This window comes from Buteo buteo, chromosome 9 (genome assembly GCF_964188355.1).
Source record: "Buteo buteo chromosome 9, bButBut1.hap1.1, whole genome shotgun sequence".
Classification (NCBI taxonomy): Eukaryota; Metazoa; Chordata; class Aves; order Accipitriformes; family Accipitridae; genus Buteo; species Buteo buteo.
The window spans coordinates 34981608-35002024 of NC_134179.1; the positions used below are offsets into that span (position 1 = coordinate 34981608).

General features: G+C 37.1%; 1 protein-coding gene across 7 annotated transcripts in view; it reads left to right on the forward strand.

Moving 5' to 3' along the window:
• SHPRH (SNF2 histone linker PHD RING helicase) overlaps positions 1-20417 on the forward strand; it is a 73708-nt gene that overhangs the window by 17915 nt on the left and 35376 nt on the right. For all 7 annotated transcript variants that reach the window (XR_012651682.1, XR_012651683.1, XR_012651684.1 and 4 more), the window contains exons 11-21: positions 454-532; positions 2501-2664; positions 2754-3010; positions 5830-5951; positions 8672-8760; positions 10496-10588; positions 12949-13056; positions 14072-14214; positions 17578-17751; positions 18075-18137; positions 19246-19471. Coding sequence is in view for 2 of the 7 variants with exons in the window: in XM_075036036.1 (XP_074892137.1) it covers positions 454-532; positions 2501-2664; positions 2754-3010; positions 5830-5951; positions 8672-8760; positions 10496-10588; positions 12949-13056; positions 14072-14214; positions 17578-17751; positions 18075-18137; positions 19246-19471 (1518 nt within the window). In the remaining 5 variants the exon portion in view is untranslated. The remainder of the gene's footprint in view (positions 1-453; positions 533-2500; positions 2665-2753; positions 3011-5829; positions 5952-8671; positions 8761-10495; positions 10589-12948; positions 13057-14071; positions 14215-17577; positions 17752-18074; positions 18138-19245; positions 19472-20417) is intronic.

Below are 20417 nucleotides of genomic sequence, written 5' to 3' on the forward strand. Positions count from 1 at the left end.
AGCTAACATAGTCAGCAGTGTGTCTGCAGACTCTAGGGCTGCAGTCTGCAGAGGGAGATTATTTTAATTAGTATTCGTCCAGTCTTTCTGCCCGAGACAGGAAGACAAAAACGCTACTTATATAAAGGCTTATAGGCTTTAATTTTTTATTTTTATGTTTTTTTACATACAGTTTCCTTTGCTAACTGTTTGCCTTTTGTGAGCCCTTAATTGCACTTGACTGCTTGGAACTGGGTATGGCTTTTATCAGCTTTCAGTTACCTTCAAAAAAGCTCAATAACTTTATACACATTTTTATAATATATGGTACCAATGCTGCTTATAGCTCTGCTAATCTTACATACTGAAAAGATGTTCAGACTTCTTAAAAATAAGGTCCATGTGTTTTCAGGCTATGTTCCACACTATCTTTGGTTTTCCTTTCATAGCATTAGTTCTGTCTTCTTTTGCTAGGCTGCTGAAATGGCTCTCCGTTTAAGTGGAATCAATCGCTGGTGTGTCAGTGGCACTCCTGTGCAGCGAGGATTAGAAGGTGAGATTTTATGTAGTGGTGTCATCTGTGAGTTTTCCTTGGGCTAGTAGTGGTTTGAAGTAGTTAAACTGTCTGCTAGTTTTGATCTGAATTCTTTATATACTCTGACTTGGTAAGCCATAACCTTTAACCATGTAATAAAGCCATCAAAGAATGTATTAATATAGTAATTGCAGAGCTGGAATCTTTTTATCTCCCCGATTTAGACAAATACTTTGGGGAGAAGCTGTATGTCAAACAGCTGACTCAAGTCTGTTCTTTGGTTTTCACTTAGTAGAGTGGGTAAATATTAACCTCTTTCTGTTGCAGCTAAAGCCTGCTCTGATTACAGAATCCTTCTAACTGTCAAATACAGCAAGCAAAGCTGTATTTGCTTTTTGCATAGCCCTGTATGAACTACTGTGGGCATCGACTGCCATGAATATAAATTCTAAAAATTGTACTAAAGCTTAATGAAATTGTATTAAGTCCTTATGTAAGGACTTAATGAATTGAGATGTGTGGAGTACGGAGCTGTATGTTGGCAGGTGTCATTTATCTTGTCTTTTTTGTGAGGTACTTGGTTTCTGTAGACAGCTTGGTTTCTGTAGACAGGCTTCAGACAAAGATAGAAAAAAGAAAGGGAACTGACTAACTTTATCTCCCTGTGTTCTTTAATTGGTTTAGGAATGTGCTACACATTGAGGCAATGAGTTTGAAAGTGGATAAATCAGTGTGAGCATTTGTGTGTATTTGTGAACTATTGTTCAGACACCAAACTATTATAAAATTCAATATTGTAGATTAATTCATTATGGAATTGTAGATTAAATTTATAAATACACATAATAGTTGTAAGAATACATAATAAAGCAAATGCTATAGAAGGAAGTGATTGATTTGACTGTCATGATTAACCTATTCAAGTCCTTATGTGTGATAGTGTTGATTTAATACATATCTGAAATGTCATATTGTCCATAATACATGTTGGCCAGGCACTCAGACTATACTGAGGCAGCCCCCATCACATAGGGGATGAAAACTGCTGACTAGTTTGGATCTGTGCTACCACTTCTGTAATAAAGTGGGATAGGACCTTTGGGTAAACAGTTAACTTCCTGCACAGAAATGATTCGCAGGATTTTCCTTCCTCTGGTCTGCGATGAATTTGGTGAATGTCTTGTGGCTCTCGGCTGAATACCAAAATTACCATAAAGCTAACAGAATAAAGAATGCAGCCGCCAGATGTATAAGAACTATTTATAAGTTATCTGTAAGAACCATCATATATTTCTATTTCTGCATTGTCCACATGAAGCATTAAACATGTGCTTCTGTATTTTTCCAGTGAGATCTAGATACAAGCTTAAAGTCAGTATGTCCTTATATTTCATCCCCAAAAATGATGGCTTTCTGAATTGGGCAGAATTAGCAAGCTGTATTCTCTCAATTAGTAAGAAAACAATAAAAGCGTGTTTTGTTGATTTCTTCTGCCTTTAGTAGAAAAGTGAAAGTCTTCTGAATTGCGGCCCCTTTTAGGATGGTGGGCAACAGACAGTTGGTGCACAGCAGGCTGTGAAGTAATGATACTGTGCAATATTGTTCTAGAAAAACCTGGCAAACCCAGTTAACCATATGCAATCGTGTAATTTCTGCCTCTCACCCCTGCTCTGAATAGGTTTCAATTCATCGCTCTGTTCTGCTAAACTTGAAATTAGGGAAGTGTCTCACAAATAGTTATATTTCAGCAAGTTCTATGACAATGAAAAAGTAGCGAACCTCCACCTTCCCCCAGCTAGTCCCCTGCCTTTAAATTAGCTGTTTTGTTGAGGGAATGACTGGAAAACAAACAAGTGGAAAAGGTAATGGCCAGAATGTAGTAGTTTTATGCCTGGTAACCTTTCTATGAAAGTTAATTTTTTTGGAGGCATATTGTGAAGTATTAAAATACAAACATTGTACTAAACCACTTTCTTTTCTTGACAGATCTGTATGGATTAGTCCTTTTTCTTGGAGTTGATCCTTACTGGGTCAAACATTGGTGGGACCAACTTTTATATCGACCTTACTGTAGGAAAAATCCTCGGCCTCTCTACAGTCTAATTGCCAGGATAATGTGGAGATCAGCAAAGAAGGATGTGATTGACCAAGTAAATAAGAGTTTGAGGTTTTAAAATTCCTGAGCAACATTTATCAATAGCTTTATTTGCAAATTACCTTTTTAATTTTTTAATTGCAGATTCAAATCCCCCCTCAGACAGAAAATGTACACTGGCTTCACTTTTCTCCTGTGGAGAGACACTTCTATCATCGCCAGCATGAGGTGTGCTGCCAGGATGCATTGGCAAAACTCAGGAAGATTTCAGACTGGACTCTTAAGCTTAGTAGCCTAGATAGAAGGACTGTGACTTCTATTCTGTACCCTTTGCTGCGGCTGAGGCAGGCCTGCTGTCATCCACAAGCTGTTCGGGGAGAGTTCTTGCCATTACAGAAAAGGTGAATTTCTGTCATTTCCTAAATGGTTTGCTTTATCCAAAGCAAAACTCTTAATTGTCCCTAATGGTGCAAGATCTTGTACAGTTCTCAAACAAGCCTAATTTTAAGCTTCGTTAGTTAAATGTGCAACTATGTCACACCAAGTTATCTGACCTCAGAAATTGAATAGGATGCAGTAGGCTATTTAGTGTAATTCTTGTGTTAAAGAACACCATACTGAGAGGCAGATGTTTGTGCAGTAACACTTTAACCTTACGATGCTGATGGATACTAGGGTGTTGCAGGTGACAGACTGAGTGTGAAACAAACCAGGTTCTTTTCAGTTTTAAATAAGCCCACTGGTTTTCTTTTGTCTCTTACAAAACTCATGTTCATAAATGAGAACAATGAACAAAATGAATAAACAGAATGGAATAATTCTTTAATTCAAAGAAAACATTGTTAATGTGAGGTTGCAGAATTTGTAAATGTAGATCCAAACCTGAAAGTTGTTCAAATGCTCCCCCCCCCCGCTCTTTTTTCCATGCTTTCAAGATCATCTTCCTCACAAGTGCCCTGAAAATACCAGTTTGGTCTCAGCCTTTGTTAGACCAAAAGCATGTTGCTACCACTCTGTGAAATGTAGCTGCTACTTTTTCAGTCAGAAGGGCGTTGTGAAAGAACAGGGTATTTCCATTCCAGGCTCTCAGAGCACTGTCTGTGTTGTTTCTTTTCTAAACTACAGGTAGGGAAGAACTTGAACTTTTAACACATCAGTTCTGTTCAGTCTCTTTCTATCCTTTTATGAAGTTTTGTGTCCTACTCCTTCCCCTTTTTCATGCAGGCCTCCACCTATGGTGCCTAAGCAGCTGTAGCTGACTGCGCCCACTTCAGCAGGGACCAATAATAGTAGGCACTGTGATGCTGCACTTTCTGTCTAACAGTCTGCTAGTGTGGAAGCAAGGACTCAAACATGGGAGAGATCAATATTCCCACCAGCCCATACAAGATTATTTGCATTAAAATGAACCAGTGGAGTAAAAGTGAAACTTGTAAACTGAGCTGAGTATGCTGGGGACAGCTTAGTACTGTGTTGATTTTGGTGGAATGGTTGCAGAGTGACAGCTGTATAGTAACTGTGGTGGAAAAACTAGCAATGAAAATTAAATCTTTCTTAAAATCATATATATGTACAAAGAAAAGTTGTTTCACAGTACTATTTACATATCTTTTTTGTGAACCGAGCTTGACTGCAGTAGTGGACATTTCCAGAACAGAGAGAAGATTTGGCTCCTGGCTTTGGTTATATGTAGGAGAACAATGAAGAAATTCAGTGCTAGGAACTTTGATGAATAAGAGAAATTTACTGAAACAAGAAAGTTGATGCTGGAGCATATGGATAAGAAAAGCTGGCGTGAAACAAGAAAACTGGTGTGAAACAAGAAAGCTGAGTTTGCAGCATATTCTATGATAGATGACTTTTTCCCCCACCTGTGTAGTGAAGGCAGTAAATGAGAACATCTACTCAGCAAAAATATAACCCTCAAAAGGGAGTTTTCTAGGCTCCCCTAGTTAAACTGAGTAAAAAACCACTCCTTTTTGTCTTAATTGGTAGTCTCGGGCTATGTATCAAATTGCATACTTTATATGTACATCCTTTTGCTTTTATAATTTTTCTTGAAACTGCTGATGGTTTTGAAAATGAAAGGTAAGTAGTAGTGGTAGAAGTATCAGAGCATGAGCAGCAGGTGCTATGTGTATTTGCCAATACCTCTGCAGAATTCAGCTAATTATAAATAGTGATTATATTGATTTAAGCCTGCTCTAGTGTAACACTGTAGTGTAAACTCAAGGAACAGTTTCTGCAAATGGAAGTGTGTCAAGGAGGGTAAAATAAAGGCCTACTCAAGGATACGCTTCCAGCATACCTTGGGCCCTGATTGCTCAGGAGTTATGTCACCTCTTACTCTACTCCACAGCACTAAATACCAAATAGTAAATGCTTCTTCTGAAGATGAATGAGGCTGAGGAGCAGAGTTTTGGGGAGGGGAGTAGTGTCTGGTCTCACAGCAGCAGTTGGTCATAGAAGCAGCCTCAGATCAGCTGTTGAAGACTGTTGTGGCAGTTTACTCTCTGGTCTCTTCACATCAGTCTTCTTCCTGCCTGGATTCTTTGTCCCTTAGCCTTACTCCAAGCTCTTTCATGCTTCTTTCTTTCTCTTTCTCATGTTTGTTCTTGCTTCTCCCTCTTACATCTTCATTTCCTGTATTTTTATAAGCTGATTCTCTTCTGACTAAATTCCTCTCATGAATTACAGATGCTATACCCAAATGTATAAAAGGAAGTTTAACATGATACTTGCTAATCTTCACTGTTCTCTTTTCACACATTTTCCTCTTTGCCTTGACACCTCATGTTTTGCATGTTTAGATTGGTAGCAGAGGGGAGAAATGTAGTCTCTCAGCTGTTTTCATTTGAACAGCTTCTAGCAAAATGAGGTCTATTTTTGCTTGTTTCCAGTTCACTGCTGTTACAGAAAGAGCAAAGTATTTTGCCGTGTGAAGCATTGTTTTACGTAGTTCTAATTTTCCTCTTGGTTCTTACTTATTTCTATTTTTAGGAGATGTCAACCTCTTGACCTACTCAAGTTAGGATAAAGCTCTAGCTGGAAGAAAAGCTGACAACTAGGGTGGTTTTTAATACGTAAATAAATCTCGAATAAACATTTGCACAGTGTGTTGGATGCATGTAACAATCTTTCATGCTACACAGAATGACAGTTTTACTTCTCTAGTATTGTGGTTTTGTTTCAAATTTGAGCGATTTGGTTTCCATTTCAGCACCATGACCATGGAGGAGCTGTTAACATCTCTGCAGAAGAAATGTCGAACAGAGTGTGAGGAAGCTCACCGACAGTTGGTGTGTGCTCTTAATGGCTTAGCTGGTATCCATATCATTAAAGGTAAGGCTGGATGACTGTAGCATATTCTTTACCCCCTTTAGTAGGCTAATTATGGTTTAGCTGATACCATGTAAAAACAGTGATTTTTTTTAATTCAGGGAAAAAGACATAGTGAAATCCTGGGAAACTAGAGAGGCTTGTAACCATTTGTAACAAAAACCAATATGCATTCTAGATGAGGGAGAAAAGAATAGGTGTAATTGGTGCATTGTTGAGATGTCTCTAAGTATTTCTGGCTTTTTTTTTTTTTCACATTCTTTCTTGATTCTACCATCTATGTGTACTGGGAGGATAAAAGAAGTCATACTTGTGTAATTGTACTTAACCTGCTTTTGTTTTATCAGTAGTGCTTTCTGGGCTTCCTTTGTGCCCCCTGCCATGCAAACTGCTCTGCTGACTATGGAATCTCTTTGCTGCTGCCTGCTATAGAGCTCTGTCAATGTAGATTTTGTCTGAATTAGGAGGAAGAAAAGCTTCAAATGGGAAAGAAAAATAATTATATTAATCTTGAATGTTCGACTAAACAAAATAAATTAAAGTTACCTGGTCATGAATGTGAAAAAAATGCCTCTTTGCCAAGTAATAAGTCTTCTAAAGTTGACAAACTGCTTGAATGTTTCCAGCTCATGCTAAAGTCTTCCTTCAAAGAGAACAAGCAAACTGCATGTTTTGTTACTTGCCTTACAGAAAGACTACATTCAGATTCTATAGTCTGTAGTTAGTAGGTTTGAAATACTTTGTTACGACTGCAGGATGGAGATCAAGCTTTTCAGATAGAATTAAGTGCTTAAAAAGATTGCTGTACAGATTAAATACTTCCAAAATCCACTAGTAGCAAAAATTAAGTCTGGCCTTTTTTGAAAAGCAGATTGATGAAAAATGCATCTGGTGAGAAACAAAAGCAGGACCAAGGCAGAGTTCTAGTCTGTAACTTCCCCCACCTCCCCAGCATTACTGTTACACTCAGTCATCTTTATCAGCAAGGAGGAAGTGCACCTTATAAGTAAAGCCATGAATTTATTGTTAGTATAATTGAAATCTTACAGGTCTAATTGTTATTAATCCAGATCTAATTGTTACAAGTGAGAAAAGAATAATAACCACTTTACTTGTTTCTACTGCTTGTCCTGCTTTTGTGCTCACCTTTCTACTGCCCTTCTGGGTCCTGAGGTCAGTGCTTTCATACTGGTGGTGGCAGTGCTAAGGCTAGTTGTCACCACCTGGACTTCTTTGTCAGGAGGAATAAGATGTTTGTGTTGATGGTTTCTTCTTTCTCACTGAAGGATCCGATTAGGGTAACTTTTACATTTGCTAGCACACTTTTTACACCTTTCTCTTTCTTCATTGGTCTGCAGCGCCATGTTAACTCCAAATTTAGTGTACATGATGCCTTTTATGAATGTTACATACTATTTCTTTGTTCTCTTTGCCCCTAAAACCAGTTTTGTCCAGCTGTAGGTCTGCATTTCTTTGACTGTGGGTGAGTTGTTTATAGCCATGGCTTCCTTTTTCACTACCAAACCTGTGCACCATCTCTTAGCATCCCATGGCTGTACTCTACACTGCATCCTATATCTGTACTTTTCAAGGCCTCTGCTATTGTTACTAGGCCTGTATTTCTCTACAATACATCATTGTGTTAGTTGTAAATATCTCATTCTACATGGAATAACTGCTTGTTTCTGCTATCCATATAAAGCTGTGATTGTACCACACAAAGATAAACAAAAGCTTAAAAAAAATAAAAATTAGCTATAGATACCTAGTGAATCAGAGAAATTGCTGTCACGGCTAAGCCAAGTAAAAGGTCCAGGCAGGTCAAGAAAAATTCAAAGGAGGCCTGACAAGCCTTAAGGTTGAGGCCTTGCAAATTCAGCACATAGCTTTCAGCCTGTTACTAGTAATGGCAATAGTATATTGCAGGACTACACCTTACAACTGGCAACTATTTCAATGTAAGAAGCAACAAATCTTGTTGAAATAGGGTTGTTATACTTCCAGGTATGTAGGAAGATGATTTTTGTTTTACTCTGTTATCTGTCTTCATACATTTCATGTCCTGGTACTTCTCCATGTTTTAGGAGTCTTCTAAGACTATTACTGGCTAAATAAATTTCCATCAGTTGAGGAAAAAAAAAATATTTTTTTCTGCTTTTCCATATGCAACTTCAATTTTGTATTTCTTTTTTAATTTATATAATCTATTTTCTGAGAAGTGATTGTAACGTTAGCAGCTTACATCAGTAGTTATACTCCCTGCATGTATTTAATAATTTCTGAAGTATGACACAACTTTCATTGGAACACTCACTGGAACAATGAATAATGTATTTGCAGTACAAACTTAGCAATGCATCACTGCAGTGAGTTGTAGATTTATTTTTTTTTTTTAGTGCAACATGTGAGATACTTTGGACTTAGGCAACTGTGAATACATTATTTTAAGATCAAGAAGTCTACAGATCTTGCCAGTCACAAGATATTTAATTTGGAAACTGCTTTAGTCTTTGTAAAATATAATACTCTGTCTTTTACCAGTTTGGGGTTTTTTGGGGGGGGAAGGGGGGCAGACTGAATAGGGAAGATTTGCTTGAAGACAAGCAGATACAGCCTCTCTGAAAACATCTTAGTACGTTACAAGTGATGGCCAGTCGTGGCTGCTTGTATATTTAAAAACCAACACAATATGTGTATGTTTTTATTACTCTTTTTTAATTCAGGAGAATATGCATTGGCTGCAGAGCTGTACAGAGAAGTGTTGCGATCATCTGAAGAGCACAAAGAAAAGCTCAAAACAGATTCCTTGCAAGTGAGTGAGCATTCAAATGTAGAGACGTAGTTAAGAACTGGAATACTTTAGATTTAATTTAACAGGTCACTCTTTTCTTCCTCCCAGTGGTGTGCTGAATGACTTTTTCAGCCTGTTGTCATTATCACAATCTCTGCATAGGAATCTGTCCAGTGACCTTCATGTTTCCTTTTTTTTCTTTAAAAGCTACTGTATTTATAAAAACTTTTGCTTGTGAGTCTTCATATTATCCCAGAAGCAGTGTATGATCTCCACCTGCTGTTCTGCAATAAACTTAACAAGCTCAGTTCCTAGACTTCTGTATATGGCTGTGACTGCTCACATAATAGTACTATATTGCATCCTGTGAATACAGGATGCTGGGTTTGCATTGAGCATGATATTAACGTGCCAAATGATAGAGAATAATAAAATTGATGCACTGCAGATGATGTTCTCTGAAAGGGCATCAAAACATGGAAAAGAATCAAAGTGAATTTTGTCTTCAGGCAATATTATATTAAAAATATGAATATATTTTCCTGGTAAAAAAGGAATGGTTCTCTAAGTAACATTGTTATATTTCTTCAAGAAATACCAGTTCTAAATTGACCAAAATTCTCTTAAGTATAAGATGATATTTAAAATGTTAATGATGGATAAATAAGAAGTGATCAGTTGTCTATTTCTTTACTTTGCTTGCTTTGCTAAGCAAGTTATTGTTTGATTATCTTGCATGTGGTCATCTGATGGCTCCATTGTGCTGCTTTGATCCTTCCTTCTCTTTTGTGTCTTCCCAGAGGCATTTTTCACTTAGCATAGCCGTATCAGCATAAACTTAAGCTACTCATAACAAGGTTGTTAATGAAGCTGTTTTGCTGGATTATGCAATCCAATAAAGCTTTTTTTTCTTAAAGTGTACAATGCCTAATATTGCCTTTGTGTAATAAAACTCAACTTCTGTTGGATACTTCTCAGTTGTGTAGGTTTAGCTCTTTAAGATAATGGCAAACTGCTCCTGGCCAGTGCTCTTCAGTGGCTGAGATAGTAATAGGGCAAGGTGTAGTGAATCCAGGAGGTGAGAAGGGCACAAGTTCATGATAGTGGAGATAATTAGTAGGAGTTCATGGGACATATGCAGACAGCATAATACTAGGGGTCTGGTTTGGGATAAATAGGGTGAACCTAGGGAAGAGGAACAGAGTTGCCTTATATTAACAATCATGTTTATTTTCCCTAAAAGATAAACAAAAAGGTCATGCTTTATTCAGTCATCTTTTATTTCAGAAAAGTGACAAATATGAAAAATGATAGAAGCTCTTGGGAGCTGTTTTCCTTATACTTTGTTTTGCTTTAGATAAACTAAGTGAATTGTCTCCTTATAATATTCTGAAAGATATTTATTAAAGAATGTGCTCTGAGATAATTTGTTTTGCATAATAGTCAAGGGCTGTTTTAATTAGCAGGGTGAGTATGGGACAGAATCCGATGACTTGGTATCAAGCTTGCCTGCTGATTTGCTTTTGAGGTGTTGAAGAAGGTCTTTTTAATGTTTCATTTCCTACCCCAGTAAAATGAGGGAAAGAATGTTTATTTTCTTTATAAGATGCTTCCAGATTAACAGAGAAAAAGATACAATTAGTTTTAAATGAATACTGATTTCTTGCTGTAAGCTTTCATTGCTGTTGAAGCTTTTCCTGTCACAAATGTTGTAATGTATGTTTTCATGATTGCTGTTGACTTTGTGTATATTTAGAGACTTCATTCTACACACAATTTGATGGAATTGTTGTCGGCAAAGCACCCAGGAATTCCCCCAACTTTGCGTGATAGCCGACTTGCAGAAGAGGTAAACATTGTTCACTTTTATATAAAACATATTTTGAAAAGCACCTTTTTATTTTTTATCCTTCAATATTTTCTCTAAAGAAATATGACTAAATAGCTTTCAAGTTAACAACGTACATTTCCTTTCAGGTTAGTAAAATCAAGAGTTGTTTAGTGTGTGAGACAAGAGCAGAAACATCCGGTAAAATGCTGCTGTTCTGAATGCTTGGTGATCTCTTTTGTTGTGAGTGTGTTTTATGGAAGTTTTAATAATTTTTATCTCTAAAATGTGATTTCCCCACCCCCACAATGTTCTTGTGGAATTAACTTACATAGATGTTACTGATAAAGAATGCATCATCCTGAATTCTTTTGAGTCCTTTGTTTCCTCACATTTTCTTCAGCTTTTCTCATTTTAACTGCAGATAGTGTTCTCTAGGTGAAGTTTATCTTTCTTGCATAGGTGTCCATTCCAAAATGCTTCTCCATCTCCTAGTAAATATAAGCTACTACTGTCTAATGCATCTTCTCAGTTGCACCTTGAAGCTGTTTTTCTACCTCTCTTTTTGGTCCTGTGTGTGGTACTGATATCTTCTTTGATCTCTTCAGAGCCTGAAGTTTGCCAGTGGCATCTGTCCACACTCTCCCTGTATTACTTGTATTGTATTTGCAATGCCCTACAGCAACTGGTTCACCTTTGTCACTCTTGTACTGCCTAAACATCTGGAAAGGTTGACCATCTTCGGCTAGACGAGAAAGTAACTGTGTGTTACTTCTGTGTGCATAAGCCTGTTTAACTATACCCTTAATCTTAACTGGGGAAATATCTGGTAAAACAGCTGTGATCAGTGTTCCCCACTGGTTACTCGTAGTGGACATATGGTCCACATTTGCAAAAGATAGTCGTTATTGTGGCATTTGGGTTGGAAAGGACGTTGGGAGGTCTCTAGCTGAACTTCTCCCTCCAAGCAGGGTCAACACTGATTTCTGACCAGGTAGCTCAGGGCTTTATCCAATTAGGCTGTTAAAACCTCCAAGGAAAGAGATTTCACAACTTATCTAAGCAACCTGTTCCAATACTTCATAATCCTCACATTGGGGGAGGGGGGGGGGGAAATCACATAGAACCTCCCATGCCAATTTATAGCCATTGTCCCTTGTTCACTTGCCATGTACTTCAGTAAAGTGCCTGGCTCCCAGTTCTTGGTGATTTCCTTCTGGCTGCTGGAAGGCTGCTATTTTGTACCCTCTAAGCCTCTCTTCTCCAAGCCCTATCCTTTCAGCCTCTCCAGTTATGTGGTAGTGATCAGTATCTGTCTTATTATTTGGATATCTTGTGGTATTTTATCACTTTTATGCAGATTCTATGCATAGGTAGCATTTTTTCTGTTTTAATGAGACTTGCTCCTTAAATATTTAAAGGAGTTTCTACCTGCCTTCATAGAAATACTACCTTTTTTATTGACCTGTAACTCTAGCAATCTTTTTGTATCACCTCCTGACATTATTGTAAAGAAAAGGATTGAGAAATTTGTATTTTACTTACGAATGTGAAGCAGAGATTGTTTTTTGTAGCTATCTTTTGCCAGTAGCTCATCCAAATACCTGAGAGTGCTGTCCACTCCGGGTAAACTGAGCTCCATCTGTAACAACAATATAATGATCTTGACAGTAGCAAAGAAAAGAAAGACTTAAACACACCCTAAAATGCACAAAATAAAGATACCTACTGAAATCAGAATGTAATGGTGAAAGATACGTATGTGTGTACATGTTACTTGTAAGAAATGTAAGTTACTTGTTCATCAGTTTTTAAAATATCAAATAAACTGGTACTGATTATATTGTGGAGACACCTGCATACCAAGAGGGGTTTTCACTGTCAAGTAATTTTTATGAAAAAATATCTGATGCACCTAAAAATAACAAAATTTAAACCTTTTTTGTTACTTTTATGGATATGTTTTATGTGTAAGTTAAATTGTCCTGTTCTCAGATTGTTCTAGGATCTTTTTATTGTTTGCTTATTCAACACAATATATTTTAATCTACAGAGAAGTAAAAATTATGAGTTAAATTCCAGTTCCTTTTTGTAATGCATTGTATTCCTATTGTGTTGTTTGGGCTTGTCCAAAAGCAAAATTGCATAGTTAGCATCTTTGTAGTCATTTGTCTTCTCAAATGTTTTTTGGGCTCACTAATAAATGCTAGATTCTAGAAGAAAAAATTAATGCTAGATGTTGCTTACAAATGAAAGTGGGTATCATGTAGGTAGCTAACCTTTAGACAGCTAAACATTGTGGTAGCTGGGGAGTTTTTACATTTTCAATTATCCCTCATAAATATGATTTGTGCATAATTTAAGCTCTTATTTCCATACAGGCAGAACAACTTCGACAGCATTATATGAGTAAATCCAATGCAGAAGTTGCAGAAGCCCATCAGGCCTTACAGCCAGTTCTTCAGACCATTCGGGAGCTCCAGAGAAAGGCAGGTACCTCTTACACATTTAGCCTCTGAATTCTGAGGGGTTTTTTTAATATTATTTTCATCTGTTTATCCTGAACTCTAGCTGTTTATCTCTAACAGTTCTTTGAAGGCCTGTTTGGAATGGGACTTAAGCAGCGTGTGTGTGTGCACACACACACACAGCTCCAAAACATATTTATTCTGTGTTTCCTGCATAGAGGGGCACACAGTACTTGATGAACAGATGACTAAAAGCAGAAGTACGTGGTGTGACGATTCTAGTAAAGTTTAACACTGTGCTTTATTTTTATCTTAACTGTGCTTCACCTCTAGTTTAGGTAAATGAGTTGCTTCACCTGTAATTTAGGTAAATAAGTTACAGATTTTGGCCTTGAAACGGTTCTGTGATGTATCAGCTGGTATTTCAGTTACTTTCAAAGGAACTGTTCCTTGACATGCATTTAGTCATTGTGCTTAAGGCTTAATTGTGTTTAGTCAATATGACAACTCAGGTTTCATGGAAATGTGCAAACCCTTAATGAATTGATGAACACCTGAGTTGAAATGCTCTTTGTCACTTGCATAATAGTACACAAATGGGGGCAAATGGGACATGAGGAAGTAAACTTCTGCATCTTCTTTCACCTTTTAAAATTATAAAGTCACTTCAGTGTTGCTCTATTAATTTCACAGAGACCTTGCTTTCTCTGATTAAATGATCCTTTCATTTCTCTTTGAGAGAGAAAGATTACACTATCTCTACATGGCTCTTCTATGTACATGGCCTTGGTGAATCTAGCTCTGCTGAAGTAATTTTAAGGTGTGAAAGTAGATGGGAATGTAGAAAATTTTAATCATGTATTCACTTATACAGAAAGGGGATCATCTTTTAAGCATACTCTCATCTTCCACTTGCCATGGAATTTACCAGCCTGTGTTTGAGTGTGGCCTAAAGAGCAGTTATAAGCCTCTGCTGCAATGAGTAAATTGGTTGTTTGTTGAATGTTCATGGATAAATCTGTTCTTTTGCATACAGATACATTCAGGTTCTCCTTGGTGGTTGGATGTCATCCAGACAGCAATACAGTATGCCATTGATGAGGAGCTTGCTCAACGTGTGCAAAACGAAATAACCTGCAACTACAAACAGCAGACTAATAAACTCTCCATGGCAGAGAAGTAAGAGAATAGCTAAAACAGGCTAATGAATACAGTTAATTTTGCTCAAGTCCTCTTACCAGTTTGTGCTAACAGTTGCAATTAAATAGCAAGCATTTTTGCTTCAGAGCATCTGGGCTGCAATTAAGTTTCAAAAACAGTCCTCCAAAAAGCATAGCTAGATAAGAAGGCTTGGAAAGAAAAGCAGGAGAATTAGTTTTCTCCTAGACAAGCATTCTTTTAAATGTTCCTTTGTATTATCTACTGTGGTTTTACAGTCTTCTGTACTCATGAAACTGCTGAGCAAGAAAGATGCAAAGTTTATTGCATTACAATTGAGTAACCTCTGAAAGAAAATGACTTGCTTAAATGGAAATTAGACAATATCAGAAAATCCTTGTGTAACAGCATAAAATAGCATCACTGTTTTTCTGAGAAAAAAAAATGGTTTGCTTTCATGTTAGAGACAACAGTACCACTGTTGTCTTGGGCAGTTACAGAATAATGGATTGGAAGGGACATCTGGAGGTCACCTAGACCAGCCCCCAACTTGTAGATCGAGGCCCATGCTCAGAGATTCAGCCTGATCAAGTTACACAGGGATTTGTCCTGTTAAGTGTAGGGTATCTCCAAGGAGGGAGATTTCATAGTCTCTATGTGAAGCCTGTTCCAATATTTGACCCACTTGGTGGGAAAAAAAAAAAATTAAAAATCCTTCTATCTAGTTAATATTTCCATGTATTGCATCTTGTGTCCATTGTATCTTGTCCTTCCACCATGTGCCTTTGAGAAAAGTTCAGCTCAGTCTTTTCTGTACCTTCCAGGTAAATGTAGAAAGCAGTAAGGTTTCCCCTGAGTGATCTCATTTTAAGGCTGAATAAACCCTTTTTCTCCCAGCCTCCTCGTGTGCATTTTGTGCTCCAGCTCTGTAAGTTCATTGCAGAAAAGGGAGACACAGGAAGGAGAATAGTCTCACAGTTTAATGTCGGGCAGTTTTCTCAGATGTGTGAACAATCCTTATGCTGTTCAATACAGTCTTTCCGAATCATGTTTCAGTTAAATACATATTTTTTGTTATAAATATATGTATATAAATGCATATACATATGTATATAAATATTTAATGTGTATATAAATTTAATTTAATTAAACACTTAAAATATGCACATTTTTTAATTAAATATGTAAAGACATATCCTCCACTATGACTACTCTGTTATTGTGATCCCAAAAGGTGGCAATTCCTTGCCCTTGCTGGAAATAAGCATATCTTTTACTTTTCAGTACCTAACATAATTCTATTAAATAATCTAAATAAAGTTACAAAACTGCACCTCTTCTTTTTTCAAAACTCAGAATTATGCTGAGAAGGAAGAAGGAAATTCTGTCTGTTCATACCAGATATTGGGCCACCCAGCTGGAAAGTAACTTCGCAGAAAAGGACCTTGGGGGTTCCGATGGATGCCAAGTTGACCAAAAGCCATTTATGTGCCCTTGCAGCAAAGAAGGCTAATGGTATCCTGGACTGCATTAGACAAATTATTGTTAGCAGGTTGAGGGAGGTGATCCTTTTTGTCTACTCAGCGCTGGTGAGGCCAGACCTGGAGTACTTTGTGTCCAGTTCTGGGCTCTCCAGTACAAGAGCGAGATGGACATAATGGAGAGAGTCCAACAAAGGGCCAAGTAGATGATGAAAGGATTGGAGCATCTCTCATATAAGGAGAGGCTGAGAGAGCTGGGACTGTTCAGCAGTTCAGGGGGGATCTTCTCAATGTATATAAATACCTAAAGGGACAGTGCAAAAAAGTAGAGCCAGGCTCTTTTTAGCAGTGCTCAGTGACAGCGCAAGAGGCAGTGGGCACTAACTGAAACACAGGGGGTTCCCTCTGAACATCAGGAAACACTTTTTTTACTGTGAGCATGACCGCACAGGCTGCCCAGAGAGGTTGTGGAGTCTCCATCCTTGGAGATACTCAAAAGCCATCTGGGCATGGTCCTGGGCAACCCAGCTCTAGGTGACCCTGCTTGAGCAAGGTGGGGCTGGACAAGACAATCTCCAGAGGCCCCTTCCAACCTCAACGAGTCTGTAAGTCTGGATATGAATGTTTCATGGTTAAGTGTTATCTGACAATGATAGCATCTCATTCTGGTCAAAATAAATTTGAGGAAAGGATTGTTTGCATGTTCATGCTGAGCTCATATGCCTATGCATCTATCTATGTGCTTGCCCGTGTTATACTGGAAAAAATTGATTATTTTTTTTTCTTGAAATTAGCTGTTTAGGAAGTATCTTTTTAAATTACTGCTGCTTACAGGTTTTATAACTTTGGAAAAGCTATCTGCAACTCAACTGTTTCTTTTATAATACAGGGATAAAACTTCTTTTTAAATTTATTTTAGCATATGCAATAAAAACTTTAAAAAACAGTGTCTTATGAAGTATTATTGGTCAATGGTAGAAGCAACAAGTGCTAATCTCTAGTTCAATATTAGAGATGGTTAATCCAGGGTATAATGTGGGAGATTTTTATAAATCTGGAATATGTGGCAACTGGTAGTATTAACAACAGACTTGTGATTGCAACTTACGTGTATTTTCAGACTACCTGGTTAGGCAAACTCATCTGTTTTATTTTAAAATACATATTGCTTAAGTAGGTCATGATAAATGCCAAACTTTAGTAGTGTTGTTAAACTTGTGCTTTTCTCTCCACACTTTACAAAAGGGATGTTTTGGATCAAATTTTCTATATGGGGTAGAACCACAGTCTTGTAATACTGTCTTGAACATGAATGCCAGACCTTGTATGAATGGTGCACTCTCTGCTCACAGGAGGAATGCAATATGGGAAGTGCTTAACTGGTGTTCATGTTCTCACTCCAATCAATAAAGACAGCTGGGTTTTAGGAAAATAGTTCATGTCCATTTAATAATTTTAACTTTGAAACCTAACTTGCAAAATGCAGTTTATTTTTGTGATGGGTGTGTGTGTCTGCAGTGAATTGCACAGCTGCATTGAAAATCAGTTTGTAGGCCAACAGATGCAAATAAGATTATAAGTATGTGCAGTTGTTTACCTTTAGTAGATTTGCATTGTGAACCAGAATGTTGCAGATTGGTGTTGACTACTAATATTTGGTCGCATCTCTCGAGTCTTGGAAAGAGTCTTTCTGTTTTACAAATACCAGGCATCATCTCAGGGGATACAACGGAATGATTTCTGACAGCATTGCATGTAGTACTAATAAGCATTTGCTTATGATATGAACTTCGTATGTTGTCCTAGATTGCTATTTAGCTGTTTCTCTTCTACTTCAAAATACTAAATGAGGTTTGGATTCAGTGATTCAGCATGCAGTTAATTCCCTTTTTCTTTAAATCAGGTTCCGTGACTGCAGAGGCCTTCAATACCTGCTCACAACCCAGCTGGAGGAAGTGAAGAAGTTCCAGAAGATTGTAAGAGAAGCAGTGAAAAACTTAGAAGGCCCTCCCTCTAAGCAGGTTATTGAGGCTGCCACTCTCTGCCATTTGCGACCTGTTAGACTTCCACTTAACAAGTATGTCTTGAAAGTAGAAAATATGCTTTTAAAGTGTATTATTAAATTTTCCTTCATTTGAAATAAGAAGAGATAAAAGTGTTTATTCTGTACTCGGGGTTTGTATGTACACGGGTATCACAGATCCATTTGTTAGAATCATTGGGTTAATTCTTATAAAATCTTTTCCTGTCATTTATTATATCAACTGTACATAAGACTTAAATTGTTCTTTTCTTTAAGCACTTTGCGTGGTTGTATGTGTTGGAATAGGGAATTACAGGAATTATTTTGAAAACAGGAACACTCAAAATTCATCAGAAACCAATCTTTTTGTATTGCAGCTGTGTCTTTTGTAAGGCTGATGAGTTGTTCACAGAATACGAGTCGAAGCTCTTTTCTCATACGTAAGTTCATAGCTTTATAAACTTCTCACTATTAAAAAAAGTGAAAGATGGATTTTTTATATTTTCTACTTTAAGGTTTCTGAAATAACTTTATGAACAAATTACAGCAACTTCTTGCTAGTGGCCTTGATAGCAATTTTATTACTCAAGTTTCATTTTCTATGTAAATTTCATTTGAAAAAGTTATGTACAAGGAATGAATACATGCTACTTTTTCTTAAGCTGCTATAATATGACCATGCATTTGAAATGAAGTGTTGAAGTGTTCAGAAAGTGTGTGTATAAATACAAGTATGCTAATTAAACACATATTCCTGTTTGTGCAAATATTTATTTGCAGTCCAGTTGAGTGGTATAATAACCGTATTTGTTCATAGATTTATTTTTTTAATTCTGTATAATTCATAATGTAATAAAATTTGACTAAAGCTACAATGAGAGAGATTTCAGACATAAATGCAGCTGTGAGCTGAAAGAAGGGTTGTACCAGCACATGGTGTGAGAGAAGTATGCCCTCTTCATGCTTTCTCTTTTACTTTTATATCCCTTGCAATGTCAAAATTGGATTAAAAAATGAGGTCACTGAGAAGACATTTTGAAAAGTCTTTACCAGTGGGAGCTCTGTTACCTAATGATTGCTGGAATCATTAGGAAATGTTAGCGTGTTTCTGAATTAGCATTGTTTATCAAGGAGGGAACTGGGAAGCTGTAGTGTTTTTAAATAATGCAATACACAGCAAATTTTTTGTCAGATTTTAACTGCAACTCTTGCTGATTTAAGAAGTCAGAATTGCAATTTTTTAAAATGACTGTGATATTAATCATTAATAACTACTGAAAGATAATAAAGATGCATAAGCCTTTACAAAAGCTATCACTAATTTTGAGCTGACAAAATGACCTGTACAGTGATTTCACTGCTGGTACTGAGGTCACTGTGTTCAAAGCAAGCTTTTGGGATATCAAGTAATAGAACAGCTGTTATATTTGTTTGGTTTGCTTTATTTTTTAGTCAAATATTAGGAGGCTGAAATATATGGTGAATAAGTAGAAATGGATGTGGAAGTACAAAATCAGTGATAAGTATCATGTTGGGTTTGTTTTGAAGTGTTAAAGGCCAAATGGCAATATTTGAAGAGATGATAGAAGATGAAGAAGGGCTTGTTGATGACCGTTTGCCCACCACAAGTAGAGGACTGTGGGCGACCAGTGAAACTGAACGTGCCTTGAAAGCTATTCTCTCCTTTGCCAAAGCTCACCGAATGGATGTTAAGCTAACTGAAGAAGGCAGCATATTTCTGGAACTCTTTGAAGCATGGAAAAAGGAATATAAGGTACAGTAAATGAGATGGTGATGAAACAGTTGTGTAGTCCATTTACTGCAATATAAACAAATTTAAGGTGAATATGAACAAATCTAAGTTGTATTCCTGAAATGAGGGTTTGCCTGCACAAAACTTTTTTGTAGTGTTTATTACAGGATTTGATTTAAAATGGTTTATATATGATTTAAGAGTCTCTAAAAGCTATACTGGTTACTAAGCAAATTAGTAAGCAATGTAATTGCATCTGTTATGACAGTATACAGATATAATTAAATGTGTTTGCCTGTTAGTTAAATCAGAATGTAGCCAGACTCAGCAAATCGAGTGTTGGTCCATTCTGTAATTCAGTTTACCTTCAGTCTTGTGCTAGCTACCGATGTCCTTTCAGTATTGCTCTATTTCCTGGATCTTGTTTACTACACAATGTAACCTGAAATAATCAGTCTAATGTTGTTTGGATCAGAGACCTGCAGGAGTATACTGTGGCTTTCCTTATGCATCCTTGTGTGTCTGTGTTTCCTTGCAGTGAGTACATACCAGTGATGGAGAAGGGTTTCATCCTGTCTTACAGCTTAAGTGTAATCAAAAGTGTTTTCTCTTGAATGCTTCTCTTTCTCATTTTTAATTAACATAGACTTCAGCTTCAGTAGAACACACGTGGTACAGTAGTGCCAGGTCTATTGACTCTTTTGTTCACTCTCTTTTTTGGGGTTTGGGGTTTTTTTTTGTGGTCTGACATCAGAGAAAATTCTGGTTCCTTGAATGGTTTTCACCCCGTGATCTTTCTCCCAAGCTGCTGCCTTATGATTCTAGGAAATTGTCACTTAACTTGCTTTATCCTAGGAGGTTTTGAAAAATCAAAGATAGTTCTTGCAGAAGTATGCTATCCAGGAATTTAAATATTTGTTATTAGCTTTAGCCCATAGAGGAAGAGAAGATACTCGAGAGAACAATT